A 23,033-nucleotide genomic window follows, 5' to 3' on the forward strand; every position below is an offset into this window, starting at 1 on the left:
GCGGTTACTAAGGCTATCTGATATTGTCGATTGACTGAGCCTATGATTGAATTCGTGAAGAAACCAGTTGATGCAGGCTTTCTATTTGTGTGCCTAATGTCGAATGGCACGGCGCTGTTTGAGTGTAATCGTGTGTTTTCGAGGCATAATAGAGTTAGATAAGTCAATAATTAAAGGTCAGAAGGTCAATATCGCGAATATCGAGAATTGAGTGCGAAAATCAATTGGTGCTGAAAAAAATATCGACTTAGCGGTGTTATCGACTAATCCGACATCGTCTTGGCGAGAGTGGACTGTATTGCTAAATACATTATTTATACTCTATAGCTATACTTCCTCTTAATCTGTAAAAAGCTACTAGTATACCCAAACCTATCGCAGATTCTGCACCCTGTCCTCGGTTTCAAGTCCACCGAACTTATAGAGGCACCCCCCGCAAAATTGGCGCAGCTGTTGGCGCAGCTGAAATGGGATGGCGGGGTAACAACTTCCGGATAATAATGTACCCCAACTGCTATACAGCTCTCTTAAATCCTCAAATCTCAATTCCCAACGTATCCATTGACAAGTAAATTGCCTTATAGCGCATTCTTTTAATCCTTCGGTGCGATAAAAGAAACCCGAATCATCGCCGCCGCCATTAGCCTCAACCGCACGACGCGCTGTCACGATGCCTAAAACAACCCCTCCTCTGGCGGATGTCATCCCCCCTCTCATCTTCGGAACAGCGGTCTTCAACCACCAGTACAATAGCGACCCATTTTCCTTGCCCTCCACCACTCTCGTGCATCACGCATTATCTTCCGGAATCTCCGGCTTCGATACCTCGCCATACTACGGCCCCAGCGAAGAAATTCTCGGCGCCGCACTTATAGCACCCATCGCCGAAACGAAGGCGCCATTTCCCCGCGACCAGTACACAATCCTTACAAAAGTGGGCAGGATAGCCGCGGATGAGTTCGATTACTCGCCGGAATGGATACGGAAGAGCATTGCGCACTCCCTGCAGCGCTTGCACACAGACTACCTAGACGTTGTCTACTGCCACGATGTCGAGTTCGTGACCCCCGCAGAGGCTCTGGGGGCTATTAAAGAGCTACGCAGGATACGGGATGAGGATGGAAGCATCAAGTACGTGGGAATCTCTGGATTTCCAGTCGGAACCCTCTGCGGCTTGGCAGAGATGATCCTGCGGGAGACCGGGGAACCTCTCGATATTGTCCAGAGCTACGGGAACTACACGGTGCAGAACCAGACTCTGAAGAATGAGGGCGTGCAGCGCTTCAAAGCAGCAGGTGTGGATGTCATCCCCAATGCGAGTATACTGGGAATGGGGCTGCTGCGGACCCAGGGTGTGCCGATAGGGAGCATGGGGAACTGGCATCCGGCTCCGGATGGCTTGCGTGATGTATGCAAGGACGCTGTGCGAGTTTGTCAAGAAAAAAGCGAGACCCTTGAGAATGTTGCCACGCGTTGGTCACTGGAGCATTGGCTCATGGATGGGGCGGACGTGGGCACAGCATCTTCTGGGGTGGATGGGCAGAAAATTGGCGTTAGTGTAATCGGTGTGAGCAATTTGGTGGAATTGGAAAGGGCTTTGAAAGTGTGGCAGAGCGTGCAAGATGGGGTGAAAAGTGGAGTAGAAGAAAGTAGGAAGACGGGCAGTCTGAACAGGAGGAGGCACATTGATGAAATCGTGGTTGGGATACACGCCGTCCTAGGGAAGTGGAGGAATTTTGCTTGGGACAGCCCCGGCGCAGAATTTGTGAACAAAGCTGCGAAATAGAGTATCACGAAGATAAACACGACCCATTATAGTTTGTGTCCAAGCATAGATGTGGACGAATATTAAATGCTTGCTACAGTGATATAGTTAACTCCTTTGAAGCAAATCCCACTCGAGGCTAAACGAACCACAGTCCGAAAGTCTAACGAGGTACCTGTCCACCAACTCCGTGCAAAGTTCGTACAGTAAAGCAATCCCTATACATCCATTTCCACAAGAAAAAGATTCGTTCCCAGCAATTGCCTTGCCTTGTTCCATTACATACACGAATAAAATATTCCATACCCTACCAGAAACTACACCACCCAATGTAATGCTGGCAAAGGTTCTCGAGCTTCGTCGCCTCAATGAGCAACTTATCGACTTGGTCGATATAGCTCAACTCCTCGTCCGGTTTGAAATCACGCCCTGTGAGTTTCTCCTTGACCCTGTTCAGAACTTGCACTGCTCTCTCATTCTGGATCTCAGTATGGTCTTGCCCAGGTTCAGTAACTGCGGTAGAATTGGTGCGACCACGTGGACGTGCGGATGGAGGACCGCCTGGTGCTGTTGTTGGGTCCTGAGCGACTAGCTCGCTGGGGGGGATGTTGGCATCCAAAACCGATGAGCGCCGTTGATCCGCTGCCATTATGGAGCCTCGGCGGAAGTTAGGGCCCTCACCAGGGGAATGGGCTCCAGTCAGGCGCCAGTTAAGAAGGGGGTCGTGAATGAACTGCGGCTATTAGCATCGAACGTTTTCGAAAATGTGGGTGGGAACAACTTACAGCTTCAAGGACGGCCATCAAAGACTCTTTATTATCTCTGACAACTCTCATCACATTCTCGCAAGTGATTCTGAAACTTCCTTCAATATTGCTAACCTCCATAGCATATGTCAACATTCTTGTGAGACGGAATGGAACTCTCTCCGGGTATTTGTCGCGGTGCATAGCAACTTCGAAACAGTCACCGAAATCGACATGGATGATCTTTCCGGTGATCCTATCAAGCATCAAGTTGGAAGGATGCCTGTCACCAAGGCCTAGGATGTAGCCAACAATGGACATCACACCCAGAGAGCGGGTATAGTTTGTGCGGCGGTCCAACCAGGCCTCAGAACTCTTACTCTTCAGCCACAGAACCCGATAAAGATCCTGGCCAGTAGTATTGTCAAGGGCGTAGCCAAAGACTTCAACTTTTTGCATCAAGGTCAGGTTGTCATAGTCCGGTGCCATCTGAAGCATGATGCGATGCTCAATATTGAGCAGAATCTTACGGCTCTCTCGATATTCACGTATAAGAACATGGAGAGTATCGCTGTTTTCAACCCAACCAAGAAGACCAGAACTTTGTGATAGAGGAATTGCGGGGTATCTTTCGATATTGAGATGACGCTTGTACGACTCTGAATCGTGCGAGAGTAGGGTATTGCAGAGTCCGAAGAGCTGCATAACACGTTCGTCCTGACGCATGTCCTCGTGGCCCTTCAAGAGGAACGCATATGCAACACCATCGCTGCCATTCATACGGAGCCTTCTTGGTCGTTGTTTGGAATTAATTACCGAAAATGTCGGGTCGAAAGACAGAATACGAATAATTGGCTTACCGCTCTGGTAGGTGCCGGGCACGGCAAGATCAAGATCGCGTACATGAAGAAGCTTTGGTGAGACATATGCAAGCTCTAGACTGGTAAGCTGAGGTAGTTGTCGAGCAATGCGCCGGAAAACCTGATAATACAAATCCCAAGCTTGGTTCAAGTCGCCGACATCCCTAGATTGCTTGTACGTGTAACACCACTCTCTTGCTTCCTGAAGATCACGGCCGAAGGTTTGAGCGAAGGAAATTTCACGCAGAGTTTCGGGGCCCTTGTCAAGCTGTTCGTGTAGCGGGGTGAGTGTCGCAAACATGCCCTCAATATCATTGGCACCGAAGTAGAGCCTCGATGCTTCTTCAAGGCCTTCATGCCATTGTTCATGCCAGAGAACTGCGACACGGATAAGCTCTTGGCTAACAACGTCGGCTTGGTCCACAAGTTGGGCGCTGTGCTGACGCATGCTGTCCATAATTTGGCCAGCAGACCTGGATCTTCTTGTAGTCTGTGCCGACTTCATGGCAACAGTAAGAGGGTATACAAGAGCCTGGGGATGTGCACGGCCGACATCTGCAAGCAGGGCATGAATTGATTGCCGCACGCGTGTATTCGGCTGGTTAATACGCGCAATAAGTTGCGGGATAACCTCGAGCCAGGTATCAACGCTGACCGAAGCAAATCCCTCGATAACCACTGCATTCACCTCGAGGTTTCCGCCGTGTGTAAACCATAGCGTAAGGAGTCGAAGTGTATCTTGCAAAGAGCTTCCGGCTGATAGTGAAATCGACTTGAAGAATCCCCTCACAGCGGGAACAACGTGGTCGATCAAGACATTATGAGGTACCACCGCTGTCTCTCGCTCCGGCTTCTGATTCACGGACTGAGCAATCTCGAAGTTCGCTAGAGCCCAAGCATGCCAAGCCTTATACCAGTGCGGATTGAATTGCGTGGCAGCAGAATATGCTGCCAGGATATCTCCAACTTGATCATGACGCCAGTCACCTCGGTTTAGCGATACTTGCCATTCTCCTTGCTTGAGGCAGCATCGAGCAAGCAACTCGGTATGATCTGCTAAAGCCTTAGGGCTCATAGCGTAGGGTACGCCGTTGCCGTTCACAGCAGCGAGGCCGTTCGCCATGTCATGTCCATCCTGCATGCCGTGCGCGGCCATCTGCGACGCATGCAGTCTTTCGGCCATGTCGTTGCTGAAGATTTTAAGCCCATCTAATGCCGCAGCCTTGAGCCCAACGGCCCAGTGATATTTGAGGACGGCATAATTGACTGCTGGAGTAATATGTCTAGGTGGCTCATGATGGTATTGCCCGTGGCCATCAGCATTGATATATGGCAGAACAGCATCGAGACTGTCATCGTTTCCAATTAATTGCTGCAGAGATTTTTCAGCCAGACCCATCCGACCTGATTTTCTACACAGATTGGCAAATTTGATCCACATCTGCATGTTCTCCTTGGGAGAAATGACGAGCGCACGGAGCTTCAACATTCGTTGCCATACTTCGACGTTTCGCTGGCACCCCAACAAACGTGTCTCCCACGTACGTCTCATCGTTTCTTGCTTGGCTGGATTGTCGTTGCTCTGCTTGTACACAATAAGCTCTTCAAGTTCAGCAAGCATCTGAACCCGAACGACTACAGCATATGCGCGATTGTAAGACTCGCTCACAAGAGCGCTCAGCTCCGTATCTAGTCCTTCTCTTGCTTTTTGAATGTATACGCTTGCCTCATGAAACTGGTTCCTATGAAGCGCGAGAATTGCACCGAAGAATGATCGGTCCGGAGACTGGATCTTCATAACGCTTAAGTAATCATCCATAAGATCCCACTTGCCCAAGCCCCAAGCAGAGGAAGTAGCCAGTGGTGCGATCCTTCGCTGAACATCAAGAGTTGAGGTATGGAAGGTATCTTGGGCCAAAGCTGAGAGCTCGTCCCATTCACCGAGAGCGTGTAAACATCGCATCTTGCCCATGATGATCTCTATCCTCTCACCAGGCTCGGTGCTTTCTTGCTCCCTCTGCTTGTAGAAATCCAGTGCCTCTTCCCACCTCTCAAGCTTTTCGAACCAAGTCTCTCGCAGTGCAATGCCATCTGCATACAATTGCGCTCTCCGGAGAATTCCAATCGCAGCGTCGTATTGCTGCAACTGGTTGTTTATCTGTATCAATGCTTCAACGGCACCTCCACTCTGGTCCTGTAGGAATTCCAGCTCTTTATAATGCAATGCCTTCGCGTATGCATGGCATCTACCAGCTTCACGGCCAAGAATTCGAATATCGATCGGCAAAGCCTTATCATCGTGCTCCATAAATTCTGCGAGGTTCAGCAGAATTCCAAGGAGATCTGGCGTAATATGAGGCGATTTAACGGCTAGCTCAATATTCTGAATGAGATCATCTTGGTACTGTTCAAAGAGGTCGCTCCAGCAAGAGACAAATGCAGAATTGAACAACTCCTTTGCAAGAGGTGGATAGGTGCTTGCCAGACTTGCACAGGCCCTCAGCGCATGATTTGGTGACTCCATAAGGACAGTTACGCTGAATCTTCGCATCCACTCTTGCCAATCTTCTTTCGTTGACTTCCCCGCGGCATCCCAAGCAGTCTTCAGATGCACTGGGTTCGAGTCAAGCTTTTTATTGCTGATATCAGAGAACGGGGCCTCGTCAATTTGGTTGTAGTATCGTTCTTCTGGGCTTAGATCCTGTGGGAGAGGCTCGCCTTTTTGCAACTTGGTAACAAGGAGATCGTAGTTTTGGTGCGTTATCTGATGGGCAATAAGCACTTTCTTGATTGTAGAGACAAAGTGGAGGTAGTCTCTTCCAAGCTGGAATATCAATGCGCAAAGAGTGTCCAGTGCTGCAAGCCTCAGAGATGGATCGGACCCCCCCAAGACTCGTGCCAGAGGATGGATAATTTTTGAGGCATAATCATTAAGATTGACTTGACGAGAGATCTTGCCGATAGCATCAATTGCGGATTTCCGAATAAAAGAAGGCTGTTGTGGCTTTTCAAAAACCTTCACAATGACGGGAATGATTAGGTGCATGTATTCTTCACTGCTCGATCCGAAAACCAAGAACGCGTGCAGGACCTTTTCGGATGGCTGTCGACGGGTTGAAGTGTCCTTCTCTAAAACACCAAGCATGAGTGGAAGGAGACTGGCAAGGTAGATCTTAAATTCCCCTTCGAGAGAGCGAGCAATGGCTTCCACAAGCTGGAGGATAGTAGCTTGTAGTGACGGAGAAATATTCCAGTATTCTTGCAAAACTTCGACAATGTCCGGAAGATAATTTCGAATATGCTGGCGAACAATAGTGACAAGAATAGCAAGTTGATTAAAGTAAGATTCAAGCCGGTTCGCTGGCGAGGCACGGATTACCGATATAAAGGCAGGAATAATCTTGTCGAGAAATGAGATACACTCCAAACCCAAGGTTCTGAAAATATTCATAATCGCTTCGATTACAACGGCGTGATGTTGTACAAGGGACTGGTCCTTCAAGATTTGTAACAAGGCGTTGATGACAACTGTAGGATAGTACTCCTTGTTCGATGGTGTAAGCCCAGTCATCATTAGGGATATGTCGGTCATCTGGTTGGACTCCGACCGCAATTGCATCTCAGGGGATTTTTCTTCCACTTGCTGCTGCTTATACGGATCCAATGCTCCGAGAATACCGATTAACTTGATTGTTTCTTGTCGCAGCGGGCCTCTCTGAGACTCCCCCCTGATCACACCTTGCAGTATCTCCAGCAACTGGGGATATTCCATGTATGGCTTGATGACATAACCAGAGTTACTGGCAAGTTGGCCTAGTGTTTTCAATGCTGCTTCTCGCTTTTGTGACGAGCTTTGGTCCTGAAGGGCCTCGAGAATAATTGGCATGAGCTGGTCGATATATGGTATCATATCTTCACCACCAACGGTAGCAAGCTCGCCGATAGCCTTTAGAATCGTTGCAGCAACTGCCGGACTTGGATCTCTAGCCTTCGGCAGTAAAACTGAAATCATTGGGTCCACATAAGGCTTGATTAGCCTTTGGGAGTTTTGAACCAAAAGGCTCAATAATTTCGCGCTCTCTTCCTTGTTTCGGGCAACATCAGAAAACTCTAACTCGGTCAACATCTGGATGAGGACTTTTCGCAACGAGGGAACCACATAGGCTGGGTTCACAAGTGTGAGGCGGCCAATAATGGTGATCGCCACTTCTCGGATAGCAAAGACTTCATCGTTGAGGGCAAAGAACAGTGTACGGATATTCTCCGACTTCGCAAGATGCCGATCGAACCTTTCATCCAAAGCGGCCAGTACTGTTCGTCGAATTTGCGGATCTGGGTCTGCAACTCCAACAGTGAGCAATTTCTCAATTACTTCGTTGACTACCTGGATTGCATGATAGCTGGTCTGGTTGACAATCGGATCCCGAATATAAAGCTGGCAACACGTTAAAGCCGCTGCCTCTCTGATTTCAGGGCTTTCGTCCTCGACATATTTGATAGCGACATCACGGACGAACTCATTGAGCACGTGGCCTGAAAAATCAAAACTGCCCAAGGTATTTAATGCCAGCTTAATCTCGGCCTGGCGATGCTCATAGGCCTGTGGGTCCTTTGAATCCTTCGATACAATTGGCACTGCAGCAATACTGTTCGGGGTTGGTGCTCCAAGAGGCTTGAAGGGCTCCCCACATAGAATGTTGCTGAGCATATCAAGGAGCCTCTCCTGAATGATAGATGTGACAGGTGGTATATGAAAGGCCATATCCACCAGAGCTTGTGTTAGCTTTGGCGTCAGCTCGCAAGCAAATATAGGGTCCAGGAGGGCCTCCATATATTTGCTGAGAGTCTGACCAACTGCTGCGGCCAACCTGCTGATGCAGTCGAACACAGGGTCCACGCTGCCACTTCGACGAGATTTAAGGCTTAAACCCTCACGAACATAAATAAGAACACCATCGAGATATGGCGCGATCGCACTCTTAACTGCATTGGCGATGTTACCAATAGCCAAGAATGCGTCGTTTCTCTCCTTGTCTTTCTTGAGCATCCCAGACAGGAAAATCATAAACTTGTGGAGATAGGTTTGTGCAAAGTCCGTCGGAGAGTAGTTGGCTAATTCGGGTATTAAGAGCACCACGGTACGGCGAATCACAGGTTCGCGGTGGTCCTTCATTTTGAAAACGATCTCGCATGCCTCCTGGTAATGTTCATGCATGAACATGCCCCCTTGTTGAAGTAGCTCTTTGATAACCAGTAGGGACCCGTGAATCGACTCGACCGTCCCCATTTTGATTCCAACGCGTGATTCCTCGTATATCATCGATTGCCATTGCAGTCTCCTAGCCTGCTCTCTTTCCCGGATTATTTGGAAGTAGGCGCTAATAGCCTCCGCAGCTGTTTCTCGAATAAGGAGTCGTATATCCCGCAGGCCAACCCAGATAAGGTCGAAAACATGCTGTACATATGCATACATGAGGGTTTGCGCATTTCTACCCAACTCTCTCAGTATGAGGACGGCACTGTAGCGACGTTCCTCGACACGATCCGATTGTAGCCACTCTAATGCGGTCTTCACCTCACTCTCTACCAATTCGGATATCAATGAGCCTCCAGGTCGGCATAATCTCCCCAGCGCCACGGCTGCCGGCTGCATAGCAACGAGATCTTTACTCCTGAGCACACTCCTCAGGGATTGGGCGAATCGCGTTGTTTTCTGAGCTGCATCGACGCCATTGAAATCGATGAGTGCATCAAGGGCCATGACGCCGCCCAGGCGGTCGATAGGATCGTTTCCATGGCTTATTAATTGTGTTATTTTTCCATTGACGACATTGTAGAATTCGATAAAGCGCTCCTGTGGAAAGTCTGCCTTCTATTAGCTAAAGCCAACAACCGCGGCAATAGTAGTGTACCTCTCGCACTAACCACCACCAAGTCCTGGAGCTCTATCGCAGCTCGTTTCCGTACATCTTCATTTCTAGTTTAGTTAGCTCTGTGCCAACATGGAGACGTTAGGCGTTGGGCTCACCGAGAACGTAGCTCTCCCACTAATCTATTCAGCACGTCTACTGCTTGTTGCGACATCTTCCAGAGTACTGCTCCCTGCGAGCGCCTTAATTAGAATGTGAAGTCGCCATCCATAAGCGCTACTCAAAAGACGTTGAATGTTCAAATATGGCGCCTGAAGGAGTATGTTGTTCGTGGCGTCTTGAGATTGTTTGTTTCGGTCGTCGGGTATCGTCTTGTGATTCCAGCTAGGTCGATTCGATAAACGGATGTCCCCAGCCCAACATCCCTGCAAGTCATGCATTAGCGGCAATTCGATAAGCCTTGTCATATTTGGAGGAGAGCCTCGACCTACATTTACGGACAAACTTCAATCGCCACAACACATATCCACCTCATATAAGGCACTTTAAGATGGGTAACGACGGAGGCAGGTATGTACACTGCAAATACAAGTGCTAGTAATTTAATTTCTGACTGAATATAGTATTCCAACACGACGAGAGCTCGTCAAGAATGCGGCGCGCGACCCGACCACCACTGACGCGAAGGCGACACAGCTCGAATCGCAAACTCACGCTTGGACATATTGTCCTCTTTCCCAACGACCTTTGTCTACCCCTATAGTCTCAGATTGCGCCGGTACTTTATATAATAAAGATGCAATTATAGAACACCTATTACCCAGCGACGACTCTTCACCAGAATCAAAGAGCGACCATGAGAAGGTTCTTAAAGGGCGCGTAAAATCGATGCGAGATGTCGTCGAAGTCAAATTCCAAACCGCGAAGGACGAGGTGGCAAAATCAGAGATACGACTATGCCCTATTACAAGCAAAGAGTTAGGCCCAACAACAAAATCTGTGTATCTTGTACCTTGCGGACATGCATTTGCGGAGGTGGCAACCAGAGAGGTGGCGGGAGTGGCCTGCATGGAGTGCAATGAGCCGTACGTTTCAGAGAACATTATCACAATACTACCCACCACAAAAGAAGATATTGGAAGGCTTGACGAGCGCATCAAGAGCTTAAGAGACTCGGGTCTGACGCATTCATTAAAAAAGGCTCCGGGGTCAAAAAAGAGGAAGAAGCACACAGAGATGGAGACTAAAGAAACAATTGAGAGGCCAAACGAGGATAACGGAATCAAATTTAAGGATGGCGTACAGTCAAAGATACGGGCAGGAACACCACATGATGTCTCTTCAACTTTACAACTTAAGAACGGCTCCTCGGCTTCAGCTGGCAGGATAAAAAATGCCGCAACTGCAAGTCTCACCGCAAAGGTTCTAGACGAGCAAGGAGAAAGGAACAAGCGGAGAAAGCTTGGACTAAACGATAATTTGAAGAGTTTGTTTTCAATTAGCGGGCCTAGCGAACTCAAGGGCGCTGGGGATTTTATGACTAGAGGATATTCAGTACCGAAGAGGACATAGGTGTTTGAATGACTTTAATATTATAAGACAAGTCTTATGCTTTATTTCTGCCCCCATTTTTTATCGATACAAGTCTGAGCAAAGAATTGGCCTCATAAGCATTCTCGATCGACCTTATCCCACTCCAGTTCCCACACATTCTGATTTCGTGTTTTAGCCTACAGGACAATGGTTTCTCTATGTCGCCCATAAACCGCGCGGAGGCTCCTGCGGAGCTCCCAAAAAAATATCCACATGAACCGTGGTCCATACCGTGCGCAGTTCCAAATAGCAATAGCAACCTTTTTGAGAAATGGCCCTCTTCGACCTGCGAAAGTAGCGACTACTTCAACTATTACCACCACCAGAATCTGTTCAATTCTTGCCAGAAACCGGTTCCACTTCCTACATGCCCAGAGAAGGTAATAAAAAAGGCGGGTGCAACAGAATTTCAACACTATTTCGGGGATAGCGCAAAGAACCTCCCTGAACTCTCTGGAATCTCTGCTTCTTGGTCCGTAAATCGTATTCAACAACCAGAAAGCCCAAATATGCTTAATGCACCATTCAGGCTCCCCGACCTCTCCCCATCCTATCAAGGTCCAGGCAACTGGTGGTGGCACAGGTAAATCTGACGGAGTCACTGGTGGTCCTGGTTGCTCAAGCGGTGAGGCTATCGTTTCCAGGTTGCTCACAACCGCCGCGGTAGTATCATTGGCGAGGAACAGCTTCTGCCATATGCGCTGTGCATAGCTACTGACGAAAATAAACATTTGAATTGCCCCGGAAGCCATTGAATTGGCCCTAATCGCTATCTTAATTGCGCTTTGACTTCAGAATTGAATTCCTGATAAATCCCCTTGCGCCTATTCATGCCCGTCCAACTCCTGAAATAAGAAAAAGCCGTTATCACGGTCAAAGAATATCAACTACTTCGTTGTGAAATCAGTCTCGAGGGGGTTCACTTCTCCGTCCGTAGCTTTCTCGCATGAACAAGCATCTGCTACACGTTAGCACTAAGTAAATCAGATATAACGGGGCAACTTACCAGCTGGGCGGACACCACATGCGCATGTAGGGCCGGTGGGAGTTTTGTTCTCGGTTGAAGCGCGGTCACAAGTGCATGCGCCGGCTGGTCTCGCGCCTGGAGATTGTATCAGCTTCCGTAAATTACAGTTGCTTTGTGTCCGCATAAGACGTTCAGCATCTGTGGTTGCATCTTGCTTTATGGGACTTGAAGGCCGCAGAAAACAAGTTTTGTTCCATAATACAGAGCCAGAGATGATAGATTTAGGGTATGACTTACGGCATGAACAGCGAGGTCCCTCAACTTTATTTTCTTCCGAGGCCTTGCTGCAGTTGCACTCAAGAGCATGCTTTTCGCCACAGGAACATTTTGCTTGAGCAGCTACAACACGTTAGTAAAGTTGAGCCCAAGTTGATGTAGGCTCGCTCCTACCACAGATACAGCCTTGCACGCTCTTGTGGCAACAGGTGGTGGATTGAACGGTTTCGGTGGCCATTTTGACGATGTTTGGCTGTTATTATTGAAGGCGAAGTAAATAAATCTATTATGACTGGAGAAGGAATTTTCTGATTTCTGGATTTAATGGTTTGGAAAGTTAATACTCTTAAGGAAGTGGTTGTTCTCGTCCTTTATAAGTCCAAGTTATCAGCCTTGCATGACAATGATTTGATTTACCTTAATCCTGATTGGCTGAAATGCAAGCTACTGGAAGCAGCTGTAGGTAACAGTAAACAGTAAATCAGTTACACAGCAATCCTGATTGGGGAAGCTCCCTTACGTCGTTAAGAGGTTCAGAGAGGCTGAGGATGTTTGTCATATTATATGGTACATACAATGTTTAATGAGGTATCTGTGATTCGTAAACGCCGAAATGTCCCACCCATATCTTATACCGCCCAAGTTTATGTCCCCCCATATCTTACACTGCCCAAGCCTATGCTCAGAATTTGCTCTCCTTGTATGGGTATCTTGGTTCGTCGTCTTTCCTGTACCACAACTGCTTCTTCTTCTTGGTTGGGACATGTTCTACCCAAATCTGCTTCGTATGTTCCTTCATGAACCGCCTGATGAACCTTGGATCCCACAGTTCGCTGGCTACGCCGAGATCCTTGCAGCACCGCATCAAGGCGTTTGATTTGCAACCTTCCGTAGCCGTAGGAATGCCTTCCGGGGAAAAGTAGGCCTGCTCGCCGCGGGCAACAGAAACCAGTCTATAGAATATCAACCCTTGCCCAATCTCAGTAACGTTGTCCAGACAAACCTTCCATGCGCCACAAGTGCGTATTCTCTTGTAATGCTCTTCGGTGTTACAATTGTCTCTCCTCGAGGGGCCAGACCCCAGCCTCCTGGGCCGAACGCCCTGTTCAATATCCGTCGATATTTGATCTCCGGTAGATATACAATTCCGTCCGGCTTGACCTCCACATCGTCAGTGGGTATTTCGGCAAGTAAAATATCTGCAGCTTCTTTCGAAAATGGCTGAACAGATAGACCATGGAAAGACTTCGCCCAGTCAACCTGTCGACTGCCCTCATCAAGACTGAGCGGCTCGTCTGCCAACCCTGATGTTATGTCGTCTATTGGCGACTGGTCATCTATAGACGCTGGCTTGCTGGCCCCATTCGTTTTCGGCGCACTTCCATTTCCCTCTCCATTTGTTGGCTTGCAGTTGTAGCTCGTTCCTGGCGTCGCAACTCGGACTTGTGAAGCGGAGAGGAATCGTTTAGCTCCGGACAGGCGTACATTTCGTGTTGGGTTCGACGATTGTAGGAGACAAAGGCTTGATGACTGTCTGAGACAGCGCCCAGTAGCTATCCTGACTCCCGACATATCTGGTGGTTGGAAGTAATAGCGATTGGTGTCGTTACGAGTTCTAGATCCTGTTCGCGACATTTGCCTAGTATCCTTGTAATAAATAGCCTCACGACTTGAGCCGCAACACCATTGGAACCATCAAACCCACCAAAACTACACACATAGATTGGAGTTTGTCTATTTAATAATACAATAATAATATATACATTTACTGATGTACAGCCGCCTTTTTGTCGAGCTCAATATGCACTTCCCTACGCATCCTTCATACTTGTCCTCTTGTCATTGCTCTGTTTCTTCCAACAGAGCTTGAAGTTGTCGAGCTTTAAAGAGGGTATCAATTAGCCACGCACTTGACAATTGTAGAGTCCCGGTTACTCGGGTGCGGAACCGCTTAGATATCTGAAAGGGAAGGATTTGCGGTTTACATACCTCCTCTTTACACTGTCGCCAGTCTTTCTTTTCATAAAAGCAATCATTCATCTTGGTATTCTCAGCTGTTGGGATTGTGAGCTATATCGTCCCAAATAAGACATCTAGTTTGACCACATACTGGCGCAGCCTGTGCTGAAGATTCTCTTGTCCCTACAGAGCAAGGTTAGCGTTGGGGACGGCTTTTGGCGGCTTTAGTTCCGTTTACCACTCATCCGGCTCATCATCATCAACTGCCGCATTGATTACTTTGTTTTTATCCCCCAAGTTAGACATCGTGTTGGAGGTTGTGGATGTTCTTTGGGCAGTCAATTTTGTTGAGAATACAACGTTCTCGCCTGAGTGCCACGGATTAAAACCACCGCCTCGGCTCCGAATACACGAGGTAATCTGGTTGCTGAGAAGATGGTTACCAAAAAAATGAACGTCCTGGTGTACTCTGGTATGTTTAACAAACCAGTAAATAGCTATCTTGCCTAGGCTTGTACTGAAATGATAAACAGGCACGGGAAGCACAGATGGGGCAGTCCGTCACGCTCTTTGCACACTGAGGCTGCTTCTTTCCCCGAACTACGCCGTCTTTCCTGTATCAGATTCCGTGATTATCAAAGAGCCATGGACATCATCATGTGCTCTTCTTGTCTTTCCTGGCGGCGCAGATCTTGGGTATTGCCGAGTACTCAATGGCGAAGGCAATGACCGTATTAGTCAATATGTGCGAAGGGGTGGCTCATATCTTGGGTTCTGTGCCGGTGGCTACTATGGAAGCGGGAGGTGCGAATTCGAGGTGGGAGACAAGAAAATGGAAGTCGTCGGGAAACGCGAATTGTCATTCTTCCCGGGCATCTGCAGAGGATGTGCGTTCAAAGGCTTCGTTTATCAAAGCGAAGCTGGAGCATGTGCTGCAGAATTGACTGTGGAGACAGAATCGTTCGCTGGGATAGACTGCCCAAAGTCTTTTAAGTCCTATTATAACGGCGGTGGAGTCTTTGTAGATGCTGCCAATTTCAAGTCGGGGGGTGTTGAAGTACTGGCCACATATTCCAAAGACACGGATGTTGACGGGGGAGACTGTGGAACGAGGGCGAGGGCTGCTGCAGTATTCTGTAAGATAGGCGACGGATGTGCAGTGCTTACCGGGCCTCATCCAGAGTATGTCAAGCTCAGATTCTTGCATGGCACATGCTAACAGTGGTAGATTCGCGGCGGCAAACCTAGACGCCAAATCGGGCGGGCTAGACTATGCCAAGATGATTGAGGACTTGGTTGAAGGCGACAACCTCCGAGAAAGCTTCATGAAAGCATGCCTGACGAAAATGGGACTCCTTGTTGCGATAGAGACAAGCACGGTGCTACCAGTACTTTCTGCCCTTCATATTTCTTCTCTTCATAATGTCGAGGTTTCTGAGCTATTTGACGATCTGAAGAGTGATATAACGCTTGAGGAGGGAGAAAGTTTCGTAAAAGGAGGGAACGATACATTTCTCGTTGAAAAGAATGGCTCTCCTTTATCGTTACATTCTCTCGGCGTTTCTCTTCCAGGAGCCAGCTCAGAGGCTAAGGACGAAGCAGGAACTGATCAGCTTCGTAGTGGCCAGGGCGAGAAAAATATCGATTATAACAAGGTCATAAAGCGTCTGGTATTCCATGATGGTGGATGGCCTCAGAACACTGAGACTCCGCATTTTAACCACGACATGTTCTACTCGGAACTTGTCGATTACCAAGATGAATTAGGTAGTCGAGCAGAAGACTTTGGCAAGGTCATCATGTATGGTGATGTTGTTACCAGTACAAATACTTTGTTGGAAAAGTGCGTTCCCACAAAAATTCAATGACCACTACTAATAGCTACGTGCAGGAACCAGAAGCTTTTATCACACCTCCCAAATGGCTTCACCGCAACAGCAACAGCTCAAGTTGCCGGCAGGGGTCGCGGATCAAACGTTTGGGTTTCACCCGTTGGATCATTGATATTTTCCACCTGCATCAGGCACTCTCTAGAATTGTCGGCCAAGGCCCCTGTTATCTTCGTCCAATATCTTGCTGCCATCGCTATTGCGGAGGGGATTAAAACTTATGGCAAGGGATACGAAGATATCCCCGTGAAGCTTAAATGGCCCAATGACATCTGTAAGTACAATAAATGCCAGCTCTTGAGAACAGTATTGATAATTCTAGATGCTCTGGACCCCACAAAACCAGGAAATAAGGAATATGTAAAGATTGGTGGAATTCTAGTGAACTCTTCGTACTCCTCTGGCAATTATAACCTTGTGGTTGGCATTGGAATCAACACAACAAATGCTGCTCCAACAACCTCCCTGAACGCACTACGGCCGCAACACCTCCCAGAGTTCACCATCGAAAAGCTCCTTGCTCGAATTTTGACCAAGTTCGAGGACATATATATCAAATTCTGTCGGTCAGGGTTCGATAAGAAGCTAGAGGAAACATACTATAAGCTATGGCTCCATAGTGAGCAGATCATTACGCTGGAAGCTGAAGGGGGTGTTAGAGCGAGAGTGCTCGGAATCACCAGAGACTGGGGATTTTTGCGGGTCCAGGAGCTGGGTTGGGAGGATAAGCCCACTGGGAAGATCATCGAATTGCAAACAGACAGCAACAGTTTTGACTTTTTTAGAGGTCTTGTCAAGAGGAAGGTATAGGTCTTTCATATTTTAGACGCCAGCGTTTGCAAATTTTCTGGCTACCCACGCTCCTCCGTGTTCCTCATACTCCTGCTTTGTAACTGAGAGCTTGCTAAGCAATGCCTCATCGCGTGCCAGGTTTGCTCCACCTTGCCAGGTGCTTACAATCGGGCTTGGGTTGGTCGGTCGGGCAAGGCGAACCATACACTCAGCAGGTGCAAGTGCCATAATCTCAGCCTGTAGACGATGTATAAACCCGTCGATATTTGCATTGCCTCCAACAACAACGACGTTTGCCAGAAGCCCAGGCCAAAGCCCAATGGGCAAAACAGAAAGACTTTGCATCACAACTTGCGCAAGTCCAGGCTGTCGCAGGCCGATATCCATAGGATTGAATAGCAGTTCCGGGACCGTAAATCGTTCATTTCTGAGTGTCAAAACATCCTCTGGGTTCTCCACCGCTTTGCCGGCTGCTATCTTCTTCAAGTTGCCTGCCAATTTAGGGTCATGGTCACGGAGGTATCCCTTTGTTATATTGTGGTAATCTGGTAGAACATAATCTTTTGCTATGCCCCCACCGGTCATGTAGCTTTCCCTCTTTTCGCCTTTAGTTCCTTTCCAAGATAGTTCCAGGTCAGTATTGAAGTCCTTGGTGACATAGCAAGCTGCCTCTTTAATTTCGTTCATTAGGTATGTTTCGTTTCGCATATCAAATTGTCGAAGGGACAACAGGCGAGTGAGGTAGTTCGTCATCAGCTTCCCTCCAACATCTAGTCGGCGAATTGCAGATTGTAGTGGACGACCCTGTAGTAACGGTGTGACTGTCGTATGAGAGTAACCAGAGTCGATGAGAAGAAGGACTTCGGCGGGAGCCACACGTGCCGTAGCATCGCGTGGCGGGGCCTTAAATATAGCCTGTATGTCGTTGTATGCATTAAGAGTCGGTCCTGTATGTAATGAGCTTCCATTCTAATCTGCAGCAGCTATTCGGAGGGGATAATTCATACCAAGAGCGCGATAATAAGACGCGAAGCCGAATTCCTCGAAAACCACTTGGTCGCAATTGGTCTGCAGCACCGGCAGGGAATTCGGCGCCTCAGTAAGAATGAGCCCTGTTTCTGATGGATCGCAGTGTAGTTTTGCTTTCTTATCAAAAAATTCGTGATCCCATATTTCCTTCTGGGCTTCCCAGTTCACGATGTAGCCTTTCTCGACAGGGCGCCTGAAAGCTATGTCGCCGAAATCCTTGCATTTCTCTAGCTCTGAGCCAATATAGACTTTTCGTTCGCGATCCCGTGCCATACAATTCGGTATTATATGACACCAATCTTGGGTCACTTCGATAGAAGGCGACGAGAAGCCCGCCTTGATGGTGAACGCGCCATTGTCGAGCACCAAGGTTTTGGACGGCGGCGGCGGGCCAGAGGACTTGGTACGGCGATGGGTCGGAGCCATGCTTGCGGCTATATAAAACTTATAATCTAGCCATATACCATCGCGTGGTCGTCATTGCTAGTGTTGACAAAGGTCTCAGCCAGCTCGTTGTTTCGTTGTCGAGAAGCTGGATGTTCAAGGTTGGCTTCTCGGGAACGCGGGGGGGTTCCGCTAATATTTTACCAGATCTTATCTGCCCCTCATAACTTTTGAAATTAAAACTAACACGACAACTACGAGTGCGAGGGCAACCACCCATTTTCTGGATAAAGATGGCGTCAGTTATCCAGAAATCAGAGGAGCCGCTGCTTGCTCTTAGAAGCACAGTAAAAACTGTATCGGCCCTCCTCGACCAGCTTGAAACGGCAATCAAAGCCTCGCCCGTGACGCAGACGGCCCCCGCCAGCGATGTTAACGCCTTATTTCTAGCTCACGATGCAGCCAAACTCATTTGCGCCCATTCGACGAAGCTATCTTTGCTAATAATCAATACTCCTTTCACGCCTTCCGCCATCGTCAAAGTCCTGCGCGAGCTGGCGGCCGGCCCACTTCCCTCGCTCGGAACTGCCGTTGAATTATGCGGGGCACATATATATTCAGATACAATGCAAAGGGAGTTACAGTGGAGGGTACGTAAGGTTTTTAGCGAGTTTAGAGTACTCCTCAAGGAGATTCCGCTGGATAGCAAGGTGTTAACGAATGACCAAAAGAATGGCACCGGGAAAACTGTGGGAAATGGCAGCTTGGCGTCTACGGGCGTGTTATGGCAGGCCTGTGATGATCTAGCGGAGCTGAAGAATTTGGGCATTGCGGGTGTGGTTGTGCGGAAGGCTGAGCAGTATCGGGATACCCTCAAAGACGCCATCGAAGAACTACAGGAATGGGGGGATGAGAGCGGTGACGAGGACGAAGGCGAAGATGCGAATACAGATGATGAGGCTGATGAAGCTATCCCTAACGCTGCTCAAGACGATATGGACGACTTTTTTGGGTCCACCATGCATATCCCAAGCGATGACCCCGACAAGATCCGCCCTCGTCTCGAGCTATTGCTGCGGAGGCTGAAGCTGATAGCAGTGATGTTCAGCGCCGTCATCAAGCGGCGATTCAAGACGCTATCCTCATTGACCTTGTCCGAGTTATCGACAGGAGGTTATCCTTTGACACAGGACAAACTGACGCCGCCGAAACCAGGCAGCGTTATAGCACCAGCATACCGTGTAGACGCCAGCGTGGATATCCTCCGAACCCTCACCGAGTTGGCCGACAACCTTGCCACTGCATTTTACGACCTCGACGCTGAGGCAATTGATGATGGGATGGACCAGTGCTTTTCAACCAGTCTTAGAGTAACTGAGTTATTATCCCAAGACTGGGCTGGGAAAGATGATGCATTTACCACTTGGGTGAGTACCGAGAGTTTCAGGATGTTCTGGCCATAGCTAATTTATTCCAGGCCCAAACCTTTAAGACAGAGATGAAGAAATGAAGCACGGCTTGGATACACTTAGACAGCGGCACCGTCGAGACAACGGCGTAGCTATTATATTTCGCAGCAAAGCATACGTGCGTCTGCAATTATAGGTGATGATGATATAGTGGAAACTATCGTCAGCTTGACTTCTATCTCAACCTCATGTTGGCCCAAGTGACCATGCATAGCTAGGAATTGATGTCCACAGCTCGATTTTTGAGTGACTGGTTACAGAGTTGCAGAAGACCGCTATGTGATCTGTACAGATAAATTTTGTAGGCGACACCTACAGATACTTCTTAGTATCTCGTCGACATCTATGCCAAAGCCCACGGGATGTTCAAATCCTCCTCCTGGCCCCTATTTTGGGGAAGACCCAGGTCTCTCCAAGCTAATGCAGTGGAAGATGCAAATGCTCTACGAGAAGGCTGTCTCATCTCACAAAGAAGATACTGTCGGACCAATTGCAACCGCCACAGGCCCGGCAACGGACTTATATCGCCCCATTACACCATAAGCCTTGAAGGCGAGGTGACGAGAAGCAGTGGCGGTGAGAAAGACCGGTGATGTGAAAGCTTCGAGGAAGCTGCGACAGAGCGTGCTTGGTAATCGTTCTTGCCATATTTAAGCTTGAAAAGCTTCAAGGAAGCTGCTTAGTAATCGTTCTTTCCATATAGGGATTGAAAGTTCTAAGGAAGCTGCGACTGAGCTTGCTTGGTAATCGTTCTTTCCATATTTAAAGGTTATAAAGCTTCTTCAAGAAAGGTACGACGGGCCGCGACGAGAACTGAATCCCGTTCGAGAATGCAGAGTTTCAAATATCAACTGCTCCTACCAGTCCGTGCTGCCAGCTATGCGGGTACTCCTCGTCTTAGCTGCTCAGATACTTTAAGGGATCTGTGCTGCGGCGGTGGTGTCTGCCCTCTTCCTGGGACCTCTCAATGTGGAAACAGGGCCGGGCGGAGGAGCATCGATAGTCTGCCCAAACAATGATCTTTGACGCAAGTTGTCTGAGATCTGCACTACATAGTGTGGCTCAATGTTGAGCTTGCTCTAGTCATTGCTGTATGTGTTGCGTGATGCGAGATTCGTGTCGAGGATGCTTCATGTGCCTCACTGCTCACAATCGATATACGATTGTTCCGAACAAGTGGAGCCTGGTTTTCAATCCAATATTAATAATACTATGGTACATATTATCTAATATACAATCTATTTATTCCGTTCATATAGTGGTGTCTGAGGGAAAACCTGCTGTCATAAGGGGCGCCCCCTACCCATACCAGACGTACTATCCTGAATACTATAGCCCAAAATATACGAGTGCTGGGAGGCGGCTTTGGCACCACTCAGTTTAATCCTTTAAACAAAACACTTCGTCGGTCTTTGATATTAACGAGCGTATATTCAGCCAAGCGTGGGTCGCCCCTTTCGATTCTCATAGTGGTATATAGCAGGTTCGGCTCTGTCCAAACAGGGCGTAACCCGCGGGCTTCGAGGGTTTCCCACCTATAGTTCACTTAGAACGGTAGCCAGTAGCCCGAAGGCAAAAAGCACTCACCACTGCAAAAAGTTGTAGGCGGTCATTTCTTCGTGCCCGAAAAGATGTAATTCCACCATTAGTTGACCTATTGGGAGCTCAAAGCCTTCGCCCTCGGGGAATGCCCGGTCAAGCGAGCTTAATGAGGCAAATTCGGCGTATTCGATGTCCATTTTTAAGATATCACTTTCAGCCAATAGTCAGTCTCAATCCATGGCATCGGCTCATTGAGGAGAAGAGATCCTGGTTATGGCATGGGAAGATACTCACATATAATCGTGGCCATTCGTCTTCATAAGGTCTTGGATAGTATAGAATGGGGGAAATGAAGTGGCATTTGTGACACCTGAAATGCCAGCCTGGGTGAAGTGTGCACGCGCCCTGTGCTCATAGCTTAATTGCTTGCCAAAATTCGTCACCGAGTAGTCATAGGCCCAAATTTCGCAATTCGTTCGCTCGATCGTCTCGTCTTCTGAACGTAGAGCAGCCTCGTTAGCATGCAGGGGGGCGCTTTGAGCTGTACTGAGGGGGTTGACTTGCCATAGCTAGACTCGGTCTGAACACCGAAAGAGTAGATGACACAAGGACGAGTGGCCGGCAGTTCTTCATATTTTGACATCCCACACACCCACTTTCCTCCATCACCCATTCGTCCTATTCTCTCCATCTCGTATGGGCAGCTCCATGAGGCGGGGGCAAAGTCCCAGATGGAATATGGCGATCCTGGGTATTTCTTTGGGGAATCGGCGGGGAATCTGAATCTCGTCAGTGGATGCTCTGGTGCGTATATGCGATTGAGAATGGACATACAATGGCATATTCTCCGGGTATTGCCATTCCGCGAGCAGATTATGTCTCTGCTCTACTGTCTTGCTCCAGATCTTCTCCGCCAAGCGCATATGACCCCGTAATGACACCCGCGCGACATCGTGGCTGAGGACTGAGGATGTTGAAAGCCAGCTTAGGGATCCGCCAGTTCCATAGCCTGAGAGAAGTGTTATAACGAAGATAGCGAATGCAACTAGCAGTATAAACCGGAGAGGCCTTGTTGCAAGCATGACGGGTGATCGCTTGGTGTACCTGGCTAGCTATCTGTTGCCAAGAGTGCGGGGAGAAGATATTCCAAACGGCGACTGCATAGAGCGAGAAACTGCTTCATGGGTACGATCCGGGGATATTGAGCCAGGAACCAAAGCAAGAAACTCGCAATTAGAGATGATTCGATGCGCACAAAACAACCATGTCGAATGTCGAATGTCATTTGGAAATACGAGTATTGTTGACTGGCGCCGTAGGCGCCGGTTTGTAAGCAGCCGCCGGCCGTGAAGCCACGTTAGCACGTGATTGGGCGTTAGTCACATGACCACGGCGCGTAAAACCCAGTAACGGAGGTCGTGGCCAGACCACTTTACTAACCCCACCAAAATCTAGAGCCAAGAACACCAAACCACCAGCTTCAAAAAATCGAAATTATTCAATCACTACCAGCCTAATTCATCTAAATAACTATCATATGGCTCTTGTTCATCTAATTCATCCATTTCCTTAATTTCAACTTTATCTAAGGGTGGTTAGGCTACCTTTTGTAATTGTAACGACACAGGGCACCCAGCTCACAGTAATAGCATATGAGAGTGCGAGTCGGAGGCTAAACGGATGCTATCCTATAGGTCTACTACGAAGGATACAAAAAAGATGAAGGGGGAACCCCGTTGAGTCTGTTTCCTTAAGTACCCGAAACGGGCCCGACTTATCCCAACCCTAGCCCTGAACCTTCCACCGCAACAGGTCTGCATCGACCCTGAACCATACACCCTTACCGTCCCCCACTATAGTGTAACTGGCTATGTGTTCCTCTACTGGTTCAA

At 48.4% G+C, this 23,033-nt stretch overlaps 10 protein-coding genes across 10 annotated transcripts; 4 read left to right on the forward strand and 6 right to left on the reverse strand.

Moving 5' to 3' along the window:
* The first annotated feature begins 352 nt into the window (after positions 1-352).
* VC83_05399 (uncharacterized protein) lies at positions 353-1,820 on the forward strand. The gene has a single exon (XM_024469021.1). It carries the CDS (start codon positions 671-673, stop codon positions 1,784-1,786), a length of 1,116 nt encoding a protein of 371 aa, XP_024323383.1. The 5' UTR covers positions 353-670; the 3' UTR covers positions 1,787-1,820.
* On the reverse strand, positions 1,821-9,595 carry TOR1 (phosphatidylinositol kinase- protein kinase tor1). The gene is made up of 4 exons (XM_024469022.1): positions 9,400-9,595; positions 9,284-9,348; positions 2,551-9,236; positions 1,821-2,498 (listed from the first exon to the last, which is right to left on the reverse strand). Exons 1-4 carry the CDS (start codon positions 9,453-9,455, stop codon positions 2,073-2,075), a joined length of 7,233 nt encoding a protein of 2,410 aa, XP_024323257.1. The 5' UTR covers positions 9,456-9,595; the 3' UTR covers positions 1,821-2,072.
* Positions 9,596-9,745: 150 nt separating this feature from the next.
* VC83_05401 (uncharacterized protein) lies at positions 9,746-11,555 on the forward strand. Its single transcript, XM_024469023.1, has 2 exons — positions 9,746-9,811; positions 9,865-11,555. Exons 1-2 carry the CDS (start codon positions 9,792-9,794, stop codon positions 10,811-10,813), a joined length of 969 nt encoding a protein of 322 aa, XP_024323258.1. The 5' UTR covers positions 9,746-9,791; the 3' UTR covers positions 10,814-11,555.
* A 198-nt stretch (positions 11,556-11,753) lies between these two features.
* Positions 11,754-12,315, reverse strand: VC83_05402 (uncharacterized protein; the record flags this gene model as incomplete). Its single annotated transcript, XM_024469024.1, has 4 exons — positions 11,754-11,792; positions 11,841-11,936; positions 12,099-12,200; positions 12,271-12,315. The coding sequence occupies 4 exons, from the start codon at positions 12,313-12,315 to the stop codon at positions 11,754-11,756; spliced, it is 282 nt and encodes a 93-aa protein (XP_024323255.1).
* A 201-nt stretch (positions 12,316-12,516) lies between these two features.
* On the reverse strand, positions 12,517-13,712 carry VC83_05403 (uncharacterized protein; the record flags this gene model as incomplete). Its single annotated transcript, XM_024469025.1, has 2 exons — positions 12,517-13,030; positions 13,081-13,712. 2 exons carry the CDS (start codon positions 13,710-13,712, stop codon positions 12,760-12,762), a joined length of 903 nt encoding a protein of 300 aa, XP_024323256.1. The 3' UTR covers positions 12,517-12,759.
* Positions 13,713-13,796: 84 nt separating this feature from the next.
* VC83_05404 (uncharacterized protein) lies at positions 13,797-14,342 on the reverse strand (the record flags this gene model as incomplete). The annotated part of the gene is made up of 3 exons (XM_024469026.1): positions 13,797-14,131; positions 14,188-14,219; positions 14,275-14,342. 3 exons carry the CDS (start codon positions 14,340-14,342, stop codon positions 13,917-13,919), a joined length of 315 nt encoding a protein of 104 aa, XP_024323259.1. The 3' UTR covers positions 13,797-13,916.
* On the forward strand, positions 13,797-16,735 carry BPL1 (biotin holocarboxylase synthetase; the record flags this gene model as incomplete). Its single annotated transcript, XM_024469027.1, has 5 exons — positions 13,797-14,508; positions 14,570-15,218; positions 15,265-15,879; positions 15,928-16,199; positions 16,248-16,735. The coding sequence occupies exons 1-5, from the start codon at positions 14,472-14,474 to the stop codon at positions 16,733-16,735; spliced, it is 2,061 nt and encodes a 686-aa protein (XP_024323260.1). The 5' UTR covers positions 13,797-14,471.
* On the reverse strand, positions 16,736-18,316 carry ARP6 (actin- protein). The gene is made up of 2 exons (XM_024469028.1): positions 17,725-18,316; positions 16,736-17,664 (listed from the first exon to the last, which is right to left on the reverse strand). Exons 1-2 carry the CDS (start codon positions 18,170-18,172, stop codon positions 16,748-16,750), a joined length of 1,365 nt encoding a protein of 454 aa, XP_024323271.1. The 5' UTR covers positions 18,173-18,316; the 3' UTR covers positions 16,736-16,747.
* Positions 18,317-18,354: 38 nt separating this feature from the next.
* VC83_05407 (uncharacterized protein) lies at positions 18,355-20,781 on the forward strand. Its single transcript, XM_024469029.1, has 2 exons — positions 18,355-19,557; positions 19,608-20,781. Exons 1-2 carry the CDS (start codon positions 18,424-18,426, stop codon positions 19,638-19,640), a joined length of 1,167 nt encoding a protein of 388 aa, XP_024323272.1. The 5' UTR covers positions 18,355-18,423; the 3' UTR covers positions 19,641-20,781.
* On the reverse strand, positions 20,758-22,421 carry VC83_05408 (uncharacterized protein). Its single transcript, XM_024469030.1, has 5 exons — positions 21,976-22,421; positions 21,706-21,920; positions 21,436-21,637; positions 21,187-21,351; positions 20,758-21,134 (listed from the first exon to the last, which is right to left on the reverse strand). Exons 1-5 carry the CDS (start codon positions 22,221-22,223, stop codon positions 20,975-20,977), a joined length of 990 nt encoding a protein of 329 aa, XP_024323273.1. The 5' UTR covers positions 22,224-22,421; the 3' UTR covers positions 20,758-20,974.
* Between the last annotated feature and the right edge of the window lie 612 nt (positions 22,422-23,033).

The sequence above is a fragment of the Pseudogymnoascus destructans genome (assembly GCF_001641265.1).
Source record: "Pseudogymnoascus destructans isolate 20631-21 unplaced genomic scaffold scaffold_13, whole genome shotgun sequence".
Classification (NCBI taxonomy): Eukaryota; Fungi; Ascomycota; class Leotiomycetes; order Thelebolales; family Thelebolaceae; genus Pseudogymnoascus; species Pseudogymnoascus destructans.